We start from the raw sequence: 20,358 nt of genomic DNA, 5'->3' as shown, positions 1-20,358 counted from the left end.
CCTAAAAATATGTGCAAAATCTGCGAACAATTTAGTACAGTAGCTGTAGGATTAAATTCGGTTGTCCAGATTTTTGGGGGCATGGTGAAAACCAATTTGGGATTTTTAGCATGTTCATTTCATGAGTAGTGATCCGCCGTAATTGCAAGGCACTCAGTATGAATAACTTAGTCCATTTCTACCACAGCAACATGCAAGATATGAAAATAAATAAATAGATGACATCTTCCTATAAGTGTGATGAATTTTGTGTTCTTCGGGCTACAGTGTCTGTTGTGTGGACCCACGCCTGGCGCACAGAGCAAGGGGGTGGCAGGGTGACAGCCCCGGTCAATGAGCCAGCTTGTGGGCTTGTGGATTGCTAGCGGGCCCACTAGCAGTCTTTCAGGCTTCCTGAATACACAGCTTTTTAAAAAATTTACCCAACTACAGAACAAAAAGACATCTTTATTTTTTTCAATTAATAGACTGGAAAGAAAAGGCCACATTTTTCTGTTGACTGTTAATGCAGGTGTATTATACAGTGGTTGCTGTAACCAAAAAAAAGGACACAACCAAAATAAGTACAATATATGAGGTTTAAATCTCAATTTCAAACAACGACCAAAATCCAAATTTTCGCAGAAATTGTACACTGTATGCTGAAGTGTTTTTGGTGAGTGCACTCTATAAACAACAAGAGCATCACAAATTACATTGCACATTTGACTGATGGTGTCAGAGATGTAATAATTTAAAAGTACATTTATTATCTACAGCAGCTGTACTGCTTCATATCGAGAGACTGTTCGGCTTTTATTTGCATTTTGCAACTGTGGCGGCACAACTATCTTTGTAAAAAGAGACAATAAAAAATGTTAATTCGACTGCATCTATATATCAGTGTTGATCATGTGTGCATGTATTCTACAAGGACACTACTGTTGAGAACACTGGGATGCCATACTGTTTTCAGCACGGACATGCATGATCTCAAAATTTTGCTTTTTGCCACGTTCTTCCGTTTCTTCTGGCTTGTGGTGGTCCCCCTCTTTACTTTCCTCGGTTTCATCCTGCTTTTGGTGGTCCTCCTTTATCAGCACATTGGGGCGGGTGACATGAGAGCTGAGGAAGAAAAAAAAAATACAGTCCAATGAGTCTATGACTTCTTGAGGAACACTCTGAATCCCTAAATCTTGCTCACGGGACGCAATGTCACTTGCATTGCTCCATCATCAACAACTCTCCTTGCAGGTCTGTTTGTATGGGCTGGTTCTGTGTTGTGTGTGGGGGAAAAAAAAGCTGTATACAGTGCTACCTCTATTTACGAACATCTCTTCATACAAAATTTTCAAATTACAAAATGCCTCAACAGGAAATTATTGCCCCTTGTTACGAAAGAAATTTCAAAATACGAAAGGTAAAAATACAATATGGGCTGCGAGTCGCAGCTCCGAGTTTCCTGAACGCAACATACTTATAACTGCACTGCCATTGGCTATTACCGAATCAGAATCAGATCAGAATCAGAATCATCTTTATTGGCCAAGTATGTAGAACACACAAGGAATTTGTCTCCGGTATACCACGCTGCATTAATATCATCATTAACAAGGACATGACAAATAAGTATGGAAAAATAAGTATGGAAGGACATTTCGCAATGTAAGTGAACCGTAGTGCGGTGTTACCACCCAGTGACAACTGTGAGACAATGTGCAAAGTATCAAGCAGAGCTAAAGTGATCAGTGGTAGAATACAATACTATAACAGTTGTACAGTTGGTGCAGAAAATCATTGAACCATTTTAAAGTGACCAGTAGCAGTATTTGTAGTACAAGAAGTGTGCAATTGTGCAGATGTCCTGATGTGAGCACCATACTGGCATCCCATTGGCTAAGAGGGACCTCGACCGTATGTGTCTGTGTGTGTAGATAGATAAATAGATAGATTTCTGTCTATGCAGCATCCTCGTCATTCGCCCCTCGGGCCATGAGATGTTCTGATAGTCAATGAAAATCACCCAGAATAAGTGTTCACCAGTCGGGCGATTGCTCACTATGGTGAGGTTTGCCTTGGACATTTTTGAAGGATTGTTAAAAACCAAAAAAAAGCAAACGTCCTTGGATCAGTTCTTTACAAAACGCCAGACAAAAACCACTACTGAGAGAGAACATGAACTGAAGAGGGCAAAAAACGATGAGGTCGCAGTTAAAAGTTAAATGACGTTACTTTTATACTTTTGTTTTTTACATTATGCACAACTCATTTATTGTGCAATGATCTAATTGTAATATGCATTTGTTACATATTTTGTTTCATTTTATGTTTCAGAAAACATTTGTCTGAATTGAGGGGTGGCTTGGAACGGGTTATATAGAAAATGCATCTCTACTTACAAAATGTTCTAGTTAAGAAATTTCTTCCAAAACATATTAATTTCATAAGTAGAGGTACCACTGTACTGTATATACAGCATCTAATGTACGAACCAATGTTCACTTCATAATCAGCATAATAAAGTAAAATAAGACTGAGGATCCCAGAAAAATTGCATTCCTTCGTAATACAGTGTTACAGAACTCAGAGTTGACTGAAATAAATACTGTAAACTGTAACTGTCTATAAATGGAACCAAGCCCTGAACAGAATGACAGCAAATAAGGATTTTTATTCTAAAATTCTGAAGTGGGTAGATTGGCGCGTAATACTAGAACCTTTCTTTTCCTTTTATGAATACTACCGTTCACACGACAATTGCTAACCTGGGATTGGTGATCAAAACAGGATCATCCCTATCGATCTTCACTCGCTTGACTGATTTAGGCTCCATGTCAAATCCTAAAACAAATCAAGAATAACTTATTGTATGTTGCAATGACATTAAACAGCAGCAGAGCAAAAATACCTTGTCTTGGGAATGTTGTCTCACCAGTGGGGCGTTTATCTGTTTCACGGTGTAGCATCTCATGAGTGATGTCTGTTTGCTTTGAAATTTGCTTCTCCTTATCAAGTGTAGTTCCTCCATATGATGGTACGGTATCCACAGGTAATTTCTCTTTCTTGGTCGGCTGGGATAAATCAGTTGCCTCTACAGACCAAATTATATAAAGCAGTGATGTTTAATATAATATATTCAAAGATCACATTTAAATACAGATTGAAAATATTTTTTAATCTCTCCAATTACTTTTAGGTTCATATTTGTGTTGTAGCTTTTCCACTTGAAGCTGTAGTCTCATTTTATCGCACTGGGTCTACAAGAAGCAAACGGAAATATAGAATCAATCAAAGGCATTTTTATGGAAGAAACAAAAATGCGTTGTTATCATTTTTGGTGTGTGCGTGTAACTCTATGAATGCCAACTAATCCAGGTTCGAATGTCTGATCAAAACTCAAAATCTTTCAATTTGTGTTACTGGACCAGGGACATAAATTTCACAAGCTTGAACATAGCCTTCGCATACAGTAGTACCCATCCATGTGTTTCAAGCAGTCAGATATTAGCATGTAATAATGTTTCCAACAAATACCACAGGGCACCTGGGTGGCAAAGCCCGGGGTTGGATGAGACCCGCCCAGAGTTCCTAAGGGCTCTGGATGTTTTGGTTGACATGCCCTTGCAACACTTCATGGACATCAGGGACAATGCCTCTGGACTGAGAGTGGGGTGGTGGTCCCCCTTTTAGGAATGGGGACCGGACGGTGTGTTCGCACTACAGAGGAATCACACTCCTCATGCTCCCTTGGTAAAGTCTATTGTGGGTGCTGGAGAAGAGGGTCCATCGGTAGGTCGAATCTCAGATTCAGGAGAAGCAGTGTGGTTTACGTGCTGGCCGTGGAACAGTGAACTAGCTCTCGACCCTCTACAGCAGGGGAGTCAAACTCATTTTAGTCGCAGGCCAATTTGGAGTTACATCTTCCCTCGGAGGGCCGTTATGATAGCAAAATTATTATTTTTACACAACAAATTAATAGATTGTTAGTTTTGAAATCAGTCAAGTCGATTAAAATAGTTTGTTCAAGTGAAGAAGGTAAACGGTAACAAAATGATCTCAAAATCTCAACGTTATTTATTACACATGACAATTTGACATTTCGATGCCGACTTTAGCAAGTTGACACACATGATTTGCTTTCGCGGGTCACATAAAATGACCTGGCGGGCCGGATCCGGCCCCGCGCCTTGAGTTTGACACATATGCTTAACAGGGTCCTTGAGTGTGCATGGGAGTTGGCCCAAAATGGCTAAATCTGTTTTGTGGACTTGTAGAAGGCGTTCAACACTGTCATTTGGGGAGGTCTGGTCGTTACGCCAGCAGTCTTTCCAGATTTGATAAGAGTCCTACAGCTTGTCTTTTTTCTACTTATTACGGCACTCCTGCTTCGCTGCGCGAGTTCTGTCATTAAGCCTAGGCTCAGGTCTAGGTTTTGGCAGCACAGTTATTAATGGAGCCATCGGATCTGGTTGAGCATGGCAGGATGAGGGGAACGAAGAGGTGAGTTCCTCTGTGTTTGAAGAGGGCACGCAAAGGTTATTTAAAGATATCAGAGAACTGACCAGCAGAAAGAGGGTGAAACACTCGATGGTCGCACTCCGGATGGGCAGATTTTACAGCAGCACGCGATAAAACGACATCAAATAAAACTGTCATGTGATCAGAAATCACATTGTCCAAGACTTCCAAGTTTGACAGCGGTCGAACATACGCATGAATTTGGTCTAAAGTACCGTATTTTCCGCACTAAAAGACGCACTGGATGATGAGGCGCACCTTCAATGAATGGCTATTTTGTAAATTTTTTTCATACATTGGACGCTTCACATTATAAGGCGCAATCTACAATGCCTCCACTAGATGGTGCTACGCTCCTTCCATTCAACTCGAGAGGCGTCCGTTCAACTTGAGAGGCGTTCATGACCGCCTCTGAAAAATGTAAATTAACTATTACTCTAAAATAATGCATCAAAACAGAAAATCAAGCGAGGAAAACACAAAATAAATTCTATAACCCCCTACAGAATTTATTTTGTGATTTCCTCGCTTCATTTTCTTTGTGGTTTCATTGAAGTAATAATTAATTTACGTTTTTCGGAGGCGGCCATGAACGCCTCTCGAGTGGAACGGAAGAAGGCACGGAGACGGACAAAGACGTACAAGTACCTGTATTTGTTGAGACTGTGAAAACCATTAATAAAGTCTGCGTTAAAAAAAAACAAAACACAGCTCTCTTTTTTTCAACAAATACAGGTGAGTCTTTGTCCGTCTCCGTGCCTTCTCTTATTATGTTCAACTCGAGAGACGTTCATGACCGCCTCCGAAAAACGCATTGGCATTTCCTTGATCATAGCGCCACGACTACTACGATCAGATGTCAGTAGTAGTTATGTATTCCTTTGTTGTATATTCACAAATGATGAAATCACAATATAAATTCTGTAGGGGTGGCTATAGAATTTATTTTGTGATATCCTCGCTTGCTTTTCAGTTTTGATGTATTATTTTCAATTTTCGTAGTTTCATTGAAGTAATCATCAGTTTATGTTTTTCGGAGGCGGTCTTGAACACCTCTCGAGTCGAACGGAAGAAGGCACGTCGACAGACAAAGACGTACCTGTATTTGTTGAGACCGTTTTAAAAAATGAATACCACAGCTCTCCCTTTTTCGGAGCTGCAACAAAAACTTATTTAATAAAGCAGCGACACAGTTCACTGAACCAACAGCAAGTTATAACATTGCAAGCATGTCTCCAGGAAGGAGCCATCTTGGAGTCGATGTATTACCGTAATGACCATACAAAAGACGCAACGGATTTTAAGGCGCTCGGTGAGCTTTTAAGAAAATTGAAGACTTTTTGGTGCGCCCTATCGTGCCGAAAATACGGTATGTTTTTGTTCATGTGTTGGGCTAGTCACATATCGGACAAAATTAAAAGAGTTAGTCAGTCATCTTCAAAGTCAGGGGCGTAAAACAAGGGATGAGCGTGGGGGCAATTACTTTTTCACTTTAGGACAGGTAATTCTGGATTTTTTTTTTTGTGCCTTAATAAATTAAATTGATATTTCAAAACTGCATTTAGAATTTTCTTGGGGAGTCAGTGTGATATTAAAATTGGTTTGTTAAACTGAAACCTTGTGTGATAAATATGCAAGAACACAGAAATAAGGAAAGGGGCAAATACTGTACTTTTACACAACACTATATTTAAACTTCAGGAAGCAAACACTGGAAAACAATAATACTCAGACTCACTATGGTAGTTTTATTTTCATTTGTCATCTGTGCTTTAATGTGCAATTGGCTGGCAACCACTTCAGGGTGTACCCCGCCAACTGCCCGAAGACAGCTGGGAAAGGTTCCAGCACGACCCATGACCACTTAAGCAGATCAGAAAAATGGATGGATGGATGTATAGATGCTTGAATGAAACACTTGAATTGACACGCAACTATGTCAACTCAATTTGTTCGTCTGTGCCAGAAATTATTGATCTGTCATACAAATTATAAAATCTTTCCAAGTACAGTCAAACCTCGGTTTTCGAACGTCTCTGTTCTCGACCAAATCGGTTTTCGACCAAAAATTTAGCGTTTTTTTATGCCTCAGATTACGACCGAAATTTGGTTCTCGACCAAACTGAGGGCACTTGAATGCGTCACTCGACTTCTCTCGACTTCCTTACACGAGGAAGTGACACTTCCTCGGGTTGACGAAGAAGTAATGCCTCTGTTGTGAGCAGACGTGTTCAATAAAGATTTTTTTTTTAAAAAAGAAAGAGCGTCCATTGTGAGCAGACGTGTTCAAAGATAAAAAAAAAAGTGTCCATTGTGAGCAGACGTGGTCAAAGATAAAAAAAAAAAAAGCGTCCATTGTGAGCAGACGTGTTCAATAAAGATTTTGAAAAAAGCAGACGTGTTTGTTGAGATCGACGCAAATTGGACTGTTATTTCTGCATGGCACCAAAGAAAGCAAGTGGAAGTAGTAAAGCTGCTGAAAAAAGAGGAAAATAGTGCGCAAAACTATTGAATTTAAGAAAGATTTGATAGTGAAATATGAATCAGGTGTGCACGTGTCTGTGTTGGCTAAGGAGTTCGGCATGCTGGAATCAGCAGCTTCCTAACAAAGAAAGACCATCATAAAGTCAGTGATGTGGCGAAAGGATCTCGTGTGTTCAGTGAACAAAGGCCACAAATAGAGGAAGTGGAGAAACGTTTGCTTATTTTCATAAATGAGAAACATCTAGCAGGGGACAGTCTTAGCCAAGGTACGATTTGTGGCAAAACAAGACAATTGTATGGAGATTTGATAAAAAAAAGGATCCTAGTATTGCTCCTGAAGAATTTGATTTTAAAGCAAGCAGAGGATGGTTCGAAAAAATGAGGAAAAGAAGTGATTCGTCATGGGGAGGCAGCCATTTCAGACAAGGAAGCTGCCAAAAAGTTTAAATCTGAGTTTGAAAATCTCATCGAGGCCGAGGAATGTCTTCCCCAGCAAACCTTTCATATGGACGAGACTGGACTTGTGTGGATAAAGCAGTTCAGAAAGTGGATGGAGGGATATTACCTCGTACCATAGTGTAGGATTGCAGACAGAGCATCCATAGTTACAGCCATTACTTAGGGGTTTATAAATTCAAGGTGTAAAAGAATGCAATCTACAATTGTCACAATGGGGGAGAGAGGGAGAGAGAGAGAGAGAGAGATGTTCAATTTTTATGTCACAATGTCAATGTTTATGTTAAAATTGGTTAAAATAAAACATACAAAACGTTTGTAGTTTGTTGTTACCCGCTCTCTTATTACACCTGTTTAAAGTTTATGGTGTAAAATAGTTGGGAAAAAAATGCTTTTAAAAAAGTTGTTTTCTAGACTTGGAACGGATTAAAATTTTTTACATTGATTCTAATGGGAAACATGGTTTCGGTTTTCGAACAATTCGGTTTTCGAACAGCCTTCTGGAACGGATTATGGTCGAAAACCGAGGTATGACTGTACCTCCTGCATGTGCTAGTCATTGCTGTTTGATGCATTGAATGAGTTTTTCTATTATCTGAGACGTCCTACTGTGTAAGTGGTCATTGAACGCACCTCAACACTACTGGCAAATATGACTGATGTACATGTTTTTCTTTTGCTTCTCCACACTGCAATTTATCGTTGAATGCAAACACATTTTTTTTCTTTTTCTTATATATACTCTTTTTCCGTAAAACTAAAAATCAAAGCACAAAAATGTGTTCAAGTCTTTAAATGAATATATCTCAAATGAGTGGAGAACAATTAGCTACTGTTTGTCTTTAAATGAAAACAAGTGCACCGTTTTCACTCGCGTGCCCCGGCAAGAGTTGAGACCATTTTTATCGGGGGCAACTACATTGGCACAACAGCTGTCTGGACCCACATTTGTGTCCTGTGAGGTATTTGGGAGTGAGTTATGGGCACTCCGCTCCATCTTACTATTGGTCAATGCCGGGGAACAATCAGAGCACGATATAGGGAATGTCACGCTATGCGCCAAGATGAGTAAAAATTCTGGCATCCCAGTTTTCGTCATCATGGTCGTGAAGTGTCCCAGATCCCAGCGACATTATTATCGTACCACTTTAACTCAATGCGTGTGTGCTCTTGCAGCAGGGGATACAATTCTTTTCAGGGGTCGCAACATTGGCAATGGACATGTTCACGGTAGAATCTGGACCAGCTCAATTCATCCAATTTAGCTCGAATGAGTGTGGAAAAATTAGCTGCTCTTTGTCTGTTGAAAGCAAATTTCACTTGATCAAACAGGAAAAATAACATTCTCAATAATGTTCACTATCCTTTTTTTCCCCGAAGTCCGAATCAATGTCTTACACGTACGCAAAGAGGAGGATGAAACTGACAGAGAAAATGATGTGTTGCCCATCCTTTAGTGGTGTCTTAGAAACCAAAGGGTAATTCATCCACTAACAGTGAAGCTTCGTACCTGTTTGAGAAGACGTTCTTTTGTGAAGAGTTTTCTCTCTAGTTCCAGAGCTTTCTGGCTTTCGAACAAAGACTTCATCCTTTGCTGAGAAAGTTCTTCTCCTAAACGTTCCACATCCTTACTGCACATGTAAAAGAATGCATACGCACGCACGCACGCGCACACACGCACGCGCACACACACACACACACACACACACACACACACACACACACACACACACACACACACACACAGTACAAAGTAACCCGGCAAAAAAATAAGTAAACTCAGCACTCACAAAAAGTCAGGGAAAATAGGCTTTGAGCAAAATTTCAGGACGAACCTTAAATGCACTTTAATATAAAGGTGAATGTAATATGACATTCCCTAAAAAATTGAATGCACATGTGCAGCTGTTCAGGGTTTCAGCACTTTTTGCACAACTTGCCGTATTCTTACAAGAAATTGAACAGCAAAATTCATAAAGGCCGTTTCAGCCATGAATGCATAATTCTGGTTCAATTCGAATTAGTATTTCAACATCCCTCTTCATCATGCTGTTCACATTTTGACATCATATGACAAAGATGCCATTGTGAATGTACAGGCCAAATGAGCTTCACTTGTGAGGTGACAGTGCATTTTAGATCCATCCCGAACTGGGCACTGGTTGGCTTCATACATGTCATATTTACATCCCCATTAATAAAACATCAACTCACATTGCATTGTCAAGTTTCATTTTCAGCAGGTCAGTATAAAACGTTTCATCGTGGCCATTACCAATTTCTGATGGAGGGATATTGCTCCCCTTGGTCTTAAGCAATACCTGCATACAAACATACAAGTTTAATTTTTCATCTTAATAGTATACAAGCAGCTCTGCATTTCATGGACAATAAGGAATAAAGAAGCTGTCTCTGCACTTTTATCCAAATTCTCATGCAAATTAAACAACTTCCAAATTGACACATTAACCATCGCATGTGTAATTGCAATTTTTCCGTCACCTTAAACAATTGTAACGAGCGCAACTAAGCCATAAAAAAAAAACAAACAAAAACACAAAAGCAAATAATAGTGTGATTATTTTACAATTTTGCCAGACGTGTTTTCTCCAATGTAAAGACCGATTGCTTTTTCTTGGCAAAGAGTGCATTGCCACAGCAACAGGGTGTGATGCTTTTTACTTGTCATCTTAAGATGAAAAACTCACTGTTTGAAGATAACTGGTTTAAATCTCTAGGAGGAAGTTGAAAGAAAATTAAAAATGGTGGACTTTCATTTAAGTTTAGCATTCAAGCCATAATATGATGCCCACCTGCCGAAATATAGTATCTTGAAAAACTTTAGATTCTTTTCCCCGTTGTTGTCTCAAGTGTTGGGATGGTACAGCCCAAGTTTGAAGGTTAACTGTTGGGGACAGGGGCGCAAGTATGATCTTGTAAATGTGCAAAATTGAAACATAATTGTCCACTCAAATACTTAAGGGTCACTTTCTGTCCATTTAGGAGCTGGGGTGTCAAAAATAATTTTTGTCGCTGGCCACATTGTAGTTCGGCGTAGGAAAAAAAAGTAGTGTGTTTCCGGTAACCCGACCAACCGAGTCTCGAAAAAAACTTTATGGTCGGCATTTTTTTTTCAAACAACCTTCAAATTTAACACACGTCATCATTAGTTCTACCAACAGTTAACATTAGCATTACTACACCTTGTGACGAATGCTTTATTCATAAAGGTACCATGCTACAACCAGTAAATTATAGAATAACCAATACTGTTTCATATTTTTCATAGCGATTAGCCTACAAATCTAATGACCAACTTGCCTCGTAATCGTGCATCTCGTCGTATCTCGCTCTCTGTTCTGTGCATACATCCCAGGTGAGTTTAGTGATACGCCCTTTGGACGATTCATACGAAAAATCAGACTGGCATTCCCATTTCTTAAATGTTGTAATTAGTAGACCTTTGTGAGTTTTTTTCGCCGCCATCTCAAACTTTCATCCGCGCGATTCCTCAGTTTGCGGACTACAATAGCAACCCGCATGCGCACATAACGTTATCTGTTGCGTCCCCCCCAACACTGAAAACAAAACAAAACGAAAGTAAATTAGAAGAAACACACTCACACACCACACCACAAACACACATCGAGGCACAGTGAAATCGCGTTGATCACACAGTCAAGTCGTGTGCGGTGACTTTAATGGTTAAACTATTTTTTGGTACCGTTAAAATGACGCCACGGAAATGACACGCTACCGGTAACTATTGTTACCGTGAAAACCTCAGGCTTGCCATAGTTTTGTTTTTTTGTTTGTTTGTTTTGACTGAGAAATTTCCTTGCGTCCCAAAAACGCACATTATTTGGAACTGTGTGTCCCGTGGGAAAATTATGCGTCTAGGACGGGGGACGCAGAGGTAACGAGATGGCTCTAACACCCAGCCGCCGGGTACCCAACTCTCTCGCCGCCTTTGGCGACGAGCGGGGGTTTCAATGTCTCCTTGTTTTATGTTTTATTTTTATTTTGTTTACATTTTTGAAGGGAAAAAAAAAAAAAAAAAAAAAAAGAATTAAAAAAAAAAAAACTTTGTCCGACCTACCAACCCTATGCTGAAATTTCATGTTACTGGAAACACACTACTTTTTTTTCTACGCCTTAGGGTTTCCTTGGGAGGGCCGTTATGACTGTGATCCACAATAAACATATCATTGTCTTATTAAATATACGCCTAACTTTCTAGGGGGCGCTACTGAGACATTTTGTAAAACCACACAAACTCATAAAATATTTTTTTGCCAGGCGTGATGTGTGTGCAAAAGTTCATGTTTTTATGAATGTTTAGAGTAGACCATCAAATACAGCGTCATTTCTAGGTCCTGAGCTACGACATATGCCACCTTTCTAGTTTTCGTGGATCTTTGTGAAGGATACAATTGGGGCTGCTTCCTTGAAAATTTGCTGAGCATTTTTTTTTTTGATATCACACAATAACATTAGAAAATATTGATGCTGTTGCCATGCCTGTTGTATTTACAAAGTTTCATGAGTTTTCGTGCATGCTTAGGCTCTAAAATTAGTGTTGTAACAGCAAAATCATGAAAGCCTAAACATTCTTCCAAACAAATAGAGATAGATCTGGTACACCCGCTAGGAAAAAAACATCAAAGATTAAAACATCTTTTTTTTCGCTATTCTACAGGCGGCACTACCACTACGATGAAAATACGTTTATACATTAAAACTCCTCTACAACGAAATCACGTTTGCAGCAAGAAATTTTGGAAATGACAGGGCTTTTCACTGTAGCAAATTTTATCTCAGATGTAAACACACACACACACGCACACGCACACGCACACACACACACACACAAACAAACAAAACGTATGTGTGTACTCATTATTTTTATTCCAATATGTCATGCATAAATATGAGCATACACTTATTTGACACTTCAAACAGCCAGTGTAGATAAAAAAACGGGAAAGAAATTGCGAAATTTACGATCAGCATTCACTTTCACTTACATCGGTTTCTTGCATAATGTCTTTTACTTTGCTTCCTCCATGTTTCATTTTTATTGCTTTTATCCTGTCTTCAAGCGTGAATGCTTTTCTTTTCTTAACTCCTTGGTCTGCATAGGTCCGTTTCGTAGCCATTTTAGCAATGTAACGTTTGTGCTGCGTCTGAAACTAACAATCACAAATACTTCCTGGACTACTGCGCATGTGTAAACCAGTGTGGTGGTTGCTGTTGCCGTTTCCGAACGAAGCAACAGAGGTCGCTGTGGCATGCTGAGGTTGGATTAGACTTTTGCGGAAGGCTTGTTTTCGTTGTAGTGAATCTCGTTGCGAGGCAAGAGCAGAGAAAAAGATGTCGTATAATGGAACAGGGGGACTTTTCATCATAGGGGGAGCAGAAAAGTGGGAATGGCGTTCATGCATGAAATTTTTTTCACACTAGGGGGGTATTTTCGCCCATGTAGGTTTCGTTGTAGAGGAGTTTCACTGTAGATGTATGGGTTCTAAAAAACAATAGGGACCTCGCAGCAATCGCCTAAACATGATTTTGCAAAACATTGTCATGTTCAATAATTTTTTATCCGAAAATTGAATAAATTGATTGTTAAGTCGATAGAAAAATTCTAAAAAATATTCAATAGCGACAAAACCATTGCAGCAAAAACACATTTTGTATATCACTGAATAAAGAGATTTTTTTTTCCCCCAGTGTTACTGTTTTTTTGGGGGTGAAATTCACACAGCTATGAAACAATGCCTTGCCAGTGCATGCACAATTTCCAGGTCGATTGACACTCACCTCAATCTTCTCCAGTCTCTCTAGTTTTGCATTCAAATGTTGTATCTCGTCATTCTTTTCTACCAAATTAGAGTGCAGTCTGTCCAGCTGAGAGGGGTCAGTCCTTGAGCATTGGAGCTGCATAAGGGTGGCAATGTGCACCTGAAAAACATATGGACAATGAAATTATGCTTTGGGTTAATTGTGGTATTTAGTCACAAAAATGGATTGAATGAAACAAATTTTTCACAAATTCTTTTGTCCTCCCACCACTTAAGTGTATACACACACAAATGTCGGTTTCGGGAGTGTTAATCCACTTCGAGGTACAGTTTCACGTGTTTCACTGTGTGTTTTGTACGACTGCCGTTCGTTTTTAGTGCATCAAATTAGTCCTTGGACATAACCATCATTAATTCACTCGTTTAACCACTTCATCCATGCGTATGTTTTCCGATGTTCACAATAACTAGCTTTGGTTCAGTTGTTCACTTCATTTGTGTGTTGCACTAAGACAGTTGTCAGGAATGTGAGTTTCATGGGATAGTGTTGGGTGTCCCTGTTCAGTTGCCAACTTAAGTTTGTCACTAATTCTACAGGTTTTATTAATTCATCCAAAGGCAGGCTTAAGAAGACAATTATAAAACTTTACACCAGCGGTACCCAACCTTTTTTGAGCGAAGATCTACTTTTCAAGCCAACCGACCTCCTGCCATCGACTTTTTACCGCACATGCACGCATCCACACACCCATTCACATGCACGCATACGCAGGCACACTCGCTATGATGACCAACAGCCATAACAGCCCCAAACAATGAACAAAAGAGAAAAATAGACAGATGAGTTTGTGAGTTTGTGAAAAGGAAATCACTGCCTACCTCAGTAGGACACCTGACGTGTCGGAGCACTTTTCCAGTGTGTTAAAATGCATTAACATCACCATCATAGCTCACATGTACCGTTACAAAATGCTTCTCTTGGTGCTCCATATTCCCATTCTTTGGCACTGCCATTGGTGAATTGCAGATGATACAAACTTTGAATGAGAATTTAAAAAAAACAAAACAAAAAAAGATATTTCGCAACAGCTGTGATCGCAAGCTGCAATTGCAGACTGCAGGCCGCTAAGAATTTCCGGTGATGCAAGTCACGTGCCACCATAGGTTAGGTGACCTGGTTTTTCTTTTTTTTTTTAAATACTTTTTTTGTGAAAGTGAAACTGATAGGATGCTTAGGGTGCAGTTTACACGAACACAAAAATATAGAATATTAACACACACACTGACACACAAATCCCCCGTTATATCATTTCACATTATTTTCACATTAAACCACAAGAGGCCACTCTAGACCTGGGTTGATAAAACCACGATGAGTCTGATGTAATAAGCAACGTAGAAGGGGAAGCGCTCCATCTTCTACCTCCGGAGTTGGTGGAGTTGCTTTAAAGTGACACAGAGGATGAAGGTTCCATTGGATTTAGTGATTTGGAGTGACATTTATGGTTTGGTAAACTTGTTAGCATGTTCTTTATGCTTTAGTTATCTGAATAACTCAATATGTTACTTGAACATGCCAGGCACATTCTCAGTTCGTCATTTATGCGTCATGTAACGTTAGCATATTTTACACTTATTCAGCGTGTTGTTTTCTATTTTCTTTTTTTTTTTTTTTTTAATTGCCTTTCAAGATGACATGTCTGTTCTTGGGGTTGGATTTTATCACATAAATTTCCCCCCAAAATGCGACTTATACAGAGCTTGAAAGCTAAATGGCCTCTCCTGCATTCAGTAGTACAAAACAAACGCCACATTTTTCAACATTTTCTGATGGGGAAAACATGCATTTCTATGCATTTTTAAGGTTTGAAAACAACTTCGTCAAGCAGTGTGTCACAACGGCAGCAGCGGTTGTCAAAATTAAATACTTTAGGTGACTTCACTTTCAATATCTTGAGATGAAACAGCCAATTTTGAAGTTTAATTTTGAAAGGACATTTAAAATGGCGGAAGTTAGGTTCAGGGTACAACTTCAGAGACAGTTTACATAGGTTTGTGTTGTTCAACTTGCCTCGCAATTTTCATAAACCTAGGAAAATCAGAACAGGTGCTGCTTCGATAAATATTTGTTGGGGATGCGAGTGAGGCTTTTTTTTTTTTTTTAAACAATCCCACAATAACCCTCTAAACAACATATTTTTTGTCAGGCCTGATGTGCAAAATTTTATGTTTTCACGCAATGTTTAGAATATTCAAATCAGATACATTTTTCATGGTAAACAGCGTGTCGACACAACAACAGCGTTTGATGAAATAAAAAGATTTACTTTTATATTTCATCTTGAGCTAGATGAAACACCCACATTTTCAAGACGACTTGAAACAATCTCTCGGAGTTCTTAAAAATATATGCTCCATAAACCTGAAAGACTTTTTTGTAGCTCTTGGGCTGTTACTTATGCCTTCAACTTTTTATACATCTTGGTAAAATGTCCACCCAAGGCTGCTTTGTTAAAATTTTGTTGGGTGCGCTTGTGAGACATTTCTTAAAACCACACAATAAATTAATAAAATATTGCTTATTTTGCTTGGCCTGATGTGTGTGCAAAGTTTCATTACCTTTCGTGAATGTTTAGACCATCAAAATGAATGTTTGTTTTTGCTGTTATTATTGGTGACCTGCCACGGCAACAGTGTTTTGCAAAAATTCATCAACTTCATGTTGCAACATCATGAAGGCCTAAACACTCGAGGTAGATCTGGTCATCCTGCTGCAAATAATAGAACAAACCAGGCTTACTCAAGTGCGGTGCTTTCGTCGGAAAAATCGCTAATGTGTGTCACTTTGTCTCATAAACCATTATCTATGGGGGGAGGTTTGTCTAAAACCACACTTATTTAGTTTCTAGAAAGGAAAATAGTGTGCTGCTATGCACAGTTTAAGTAAGAATGTAAAAATGATCTAAAAATGAAAACCATTTGGTTATTCATGATTGAGTGGAAATATGGTTTTGTCTGGCGGCCCGGTGGCCCAGTGGTTAGCACCTCGACCTCACAGTACAGAGGTTCAATTCCAGCTCCGACCTCCCTGTGTGGAGTGTGCATGTTCTCCCCGTGCCTGCGTGGGTTTTCTCCGGGTGCTCCGGTGTCCTCCCACATTCCAAAAACATGCATGATTGAACACTCTCAATTGTGCGAGTGTGAGCGTGGATGGTTGTTCGTCTCTGTGTGCCGTGCGATTGGCTGATAACCGGTTCAGGCTGTCCCCCGCCTACTGCCCGAAGACAGCTGGGATAGGCTCGTCCCACGACCCTTGTGCGGATAATGTTTTTGTCTTCTGCATTTATAATTGTTCTTTTCTAAAAATGAAAACGCATTGGTCATTCATTATTAAATGGAAATGTGGTTTTTGTCGACTGCATTTATAATTGTTCTCTTACAAAGCAAAAATATTGTTTATTTTTATCCCGATACCAGATTATTAGATAGAATTTTCAGGAGTATATCTGAATACCAAATATTCAATGGCTGCAGCCCCAGTTTGAAATGCATTTTTAAAGAAAATCACAATGAGTTTCTCTAACAAACCAGCCATGGAAGGGAACACGAAATTCTTCCTGTTTCTGATCACTAGATATTAACCTTAGATGTTTTGGGAGGGAAACTGTTGCACAACCACGGCCAATAGTCTGTAACCCAAAAAAAGGACAAACTTTTTTTCTTTGATTATAATTATTCCAGTTAAAGAATATGGTGTGTGAATATGCTTAAGGTAAGTGGTCTAAACAACCTTGAACATCAAGAAATAAATACATGAATCCACAAAGCATATCAGATAGGAGCACTGGTCTCAATCGGTCACATTAAACATGGTACTGTACCTTCATACGCTGCGACTGGTGTTTGTTAAAGACATATTGCGCTTGAAGTGACTCGTACTGGACCTTCATGCTGATAAGCTTTTTCTCCATTTCAGCACGCTTATCCTCCAACTGAAAGAACAATCAAAAAGCCAAAAGATCTCAAATATTTTATTACATCTTTTCATGGTGCAACACTGAAGAAATTAGACTTTGTTAAAATTGCAATGTCATCAGTGTCCAGCTTGTTCAACAGCGTACATTTCCTAGACCCTAAAAATAACTCAACAGACTACCATGAATGTCAAAACGGTTGGGAGTATGCCCCAAAGTGAAAACGTCCAAATTGTGCTCGAAATCATTATTTTCCATAATGTGAAATATGGAGAGGCAGTTTAAACATTTTTGTGTCAATTCTTATGTCACCCTTGTCACAGCAATCCTAAAAAGTTGAACAGAAGGCAATTTGTGTCTGTTTTACATACCTGCAGTACACAAAAGGGTTCCCAAGTAAGTGAGGAGCCTTTTGTGTTCAGCGAGGTTGAAGGTCTTTTTGTGAACCCCCCCCCCCCTTTCTCCGTCACTTACCCTCTCTCGCTCTCTTTTGTATTTTAATAGTGCCAATACAGTACAACAAAATGAAACTTGGGTTGAAAATACAAGTCATTAAATCAGATAATGTATGTTAACGGCTGTACTACATCCACACAAACTTACAAAGTATGTCACAACGCTGCAGAATAATTCTGCTCATGAGAACCATTGGCTAGCAAGCTTCAACAAATATAGTTTTCATTCATGTTTTGTGTTTCCACAGCACTATACAAAAACTGCGAAAGATAAATACATTTGAAAAATCCACGTCATTAGTTCAGCATAAAATCCAAAATTCACTATATGCCATGAGCAAGGTTCCAATAAATTTGAAATTTAAAAATTCAATTTTTTCAGACCCTTCTTTCCAAACTTCTCATTAAATTATTATTAATTATTATAAAAAATCATTCTAACAATTTGTGACATTTGGGTAAATCGACTGGTGAGCACGTCTGCCTCACAGCACAGAGGTGCAGGAGTTTGCATGCTCTCCCCGTGCTTGCGTGGGTTTTCGCCGGGTACTCCGGTTTCCTTCCACATTCCAAAAACATGCATGGCAGGCTGATTGAACACTCAAAATTGTCCCTAGGTGTGATTTTAAGTGTGAACATTTGTTCGTCTCTGTGTGCCCTGCAATTGGCTGGCAACCGGTTCAGGGTGTCCCCCGCCTACTGCCCGAAGACAGCGTGGATAGGCTCCAGCACCCCCCGCGACCCTTGTCAGGATAAGTGGATCAGAAAATGGAGGGATGGACAAATGATTGATTCTTTGAAGTCAGTCATCAGAGAATTTCTACAAAAACAAAAAATGTTTGTCTTTTACCTCTGCGAAAAGAGAATTGCCTTTGCTTTTTGGATCCTGGGCTTGTTGTAGAACCGTTTCCAAATGGAGCTGGAGTTCGCGGTTCACCTCACGAGATTCCTGTTTCACAGAAGAGAGGCGAAGAAATGAGATATGCAGTACTCTGTTTCGACATTAACCTGTGGATGAGACAGCGTTTCAATTTTCGCAACTTACCTGCGGTAGTCCGTTTGAAATGTGTATTTGAAGAATTTTGACATAGATGGCAATTACCCAAGGCATACAGTAAAGACAACACGATGTGGCTTCTTTGAAAGAAGAGCACAGCTGTGGACCTAATAATATTTATAAACAAGGAGAGACCACCCATTACAACTGTTTTCCGTTACAAGCTTTAAGAGTTTGGTTCAGTGTGACATGGGCGGAATTCGACATCATGGCTCGAAATAAGCGGATTGGCATTGTAATTTATGAGTCAAAATTCACATTTTACGCCTCGAACTAACACATTGAAAACAAAAACACAGCGGGAGTTTATGTAACTGAGCTGCAAAATGTTATGGAAATCACTGAACTAATTCACTATGCCCATAAACCTGATTGTTGCAGATATTAAAAAATATATACCGTAAATTCCGGATTACAAGCCGCTACTTTTGTTCCACACTTCCAACACTGCGGCGTGTAATATGAAGCGGCTTTTTAATTTTTTTTTTTTCCATCGCGGGACAAACATGGACCAATAAAATGAATGAGTCTTTCACTGAGGTCCAATGAGATTTTATGACTAATCACAACTTCCGCTCTTTTTGCCGTAGCGGGGGGGGAAAAATGTGTGACTCGGCAACAGTCGACCAATAAAATGAATGAGTAGTATACAGGGGTCCAATGAAATTGTATGATTACCGGTAATCGCAACTTCCTTATTTCAGTCTTTCTTCTAACCCTGATCAACATGGAGAATACCAGACGAAAAGCAGATGATGCAGCTTTTAAACTAAAAGCGATCACTCTGGCAGTTAAAGAAGGAAATCGAGCTGCTGCACGTAAGGCGTAGAAAAAAAGTAGTGTGTTTCCGGTAACCCGACCGACCGAGAATTTCTACGTCGAAAAAAAACTTTACGGTCAGCATTTTTTTCAAACAACCCTCTACATTTTTGTGTTGAGGGTTTAAATCGGTGCAAACAAAGGTGTTAATCTGTGGAACAATTTCGAAACGGACCTGAAAATGAGTAAATCGCTTGCTGAGTTCAAAAACAAATTCAAAAAAATAGTACAAACTACCTACAACAATCAGAGTTAAAATGATAAATTCTAAACATTCAATATAATGAATCAGAACTAGGTTGATAAATAGAGAAAGGTATTGAAATATCCATTATGAATACAAGAGAAAATTAACACAAGAGTGCCAGGGTGTGTATGTATAAATTCCCGATACAAACCAAAAGTATAAAAATATCACGGTTAAGGGTAAAGTATGAGCCTTAATGGAGACTTCTTTCTTCTTACTTTGTTTCTTTTCTGATTGATATAAAAATGATTCAATAGATATAAACATATAACACGGGGTAGGACTAGATAAGCTCTTTACTTCTTCCTACTCCCTTGAACATAACTGTTGAATGATGACCAATTTCTCTTTCCTCTTTACTATTTTATTTACCTTATTTTCTGTCAAATTATTACTGTATATGTTTTATGTTCAATAAACAAACAAACAAACAACCAAACAAAACTCTCGCGATATTCAACTTGAGCGCGTGCATCGTTTGCCCTGTCGTCTGTCAACAACATTGAAACATGGCGGCGGCCGCGAACTCCGATGACAGTTTAAACCGCGTTTTCTGTGTTACAGTCGC

At 39.3% G+C, this 20,358-nt stretch overlaps 1 protein-coding gene across 2 annotated transcripts in view; it reads right to left on the bottom strand.

Moving 5' to 3' along the window:
* Positions 1-560: 560 nt before the first annotated feature.
* spdl1 (spindle apparatus coiled-coil protein 1) overlaps positions 561-20,358 on the bottom strand; it is a 41,919-nt gene continuing 22,121 nt past the window's right edge. Inside the window, exons 6-14 of one of the 2 annotated variants that reach the window (XM_019881650.1) lie at positions 18,518-18,616; positions 17,120-17,230; positions 13,258-13,398; positions 9,652-9,758; positions 8,948-9,068; positions 3,170-3,236; positions 2,888-3,070; positions 2,745-2,820; positions 561-1,104 (exon numbers count right to left, since the gene is read on the bottom strand). In XM_019881650.1, the coding sequence (XP_019737209.1) occupies positions 918-1,104; positions 2,745-2,820; positions 2,888-3,070; positions 3,170-3,236; positions 8,948-9,068; positions 9,652-9,758; positions 13,258-13,398; positions 17,120-17,230; positions 18,518-18,616 (1,092 nt within the window). In that variant the 3' untranslated portion in view covers positions 561-917. The remainder of the gene's footprint in view (positions 1,105-2,744; positions 2,821-2,887; positions 3,071-3,169; positions 3,237-8,947; positions 9,069-9,651; positions 9,759-13,257; positions 13,399-17,119; positions 17,231-18,517; positions 18,617-20,358) is intronic. The other variant, XM_019881649.1, reaches the window with a different exon arrangement.

Source organism: Hippocampus comes, unplaced genomic scaffold, assembly GCF_001891065.2.
Source record: "Hippocampus comes isolate QL1 unplaced genomic scaffold, H_comes_QL1_v1.1 scaffold270, whole genome shotgun sequence".
Classification (NCBI taxonomy): Eukaryota; Metazoa; Chordata; class Actinopteri; order Syngnathiformes; family Syngnathidae; genus Hippocampus; species Hippocampus comes.
Note: the sequence above shows the minus strand (reverse complement) of the source record. Positions and strands in the feature narration are given on the sequence as shown.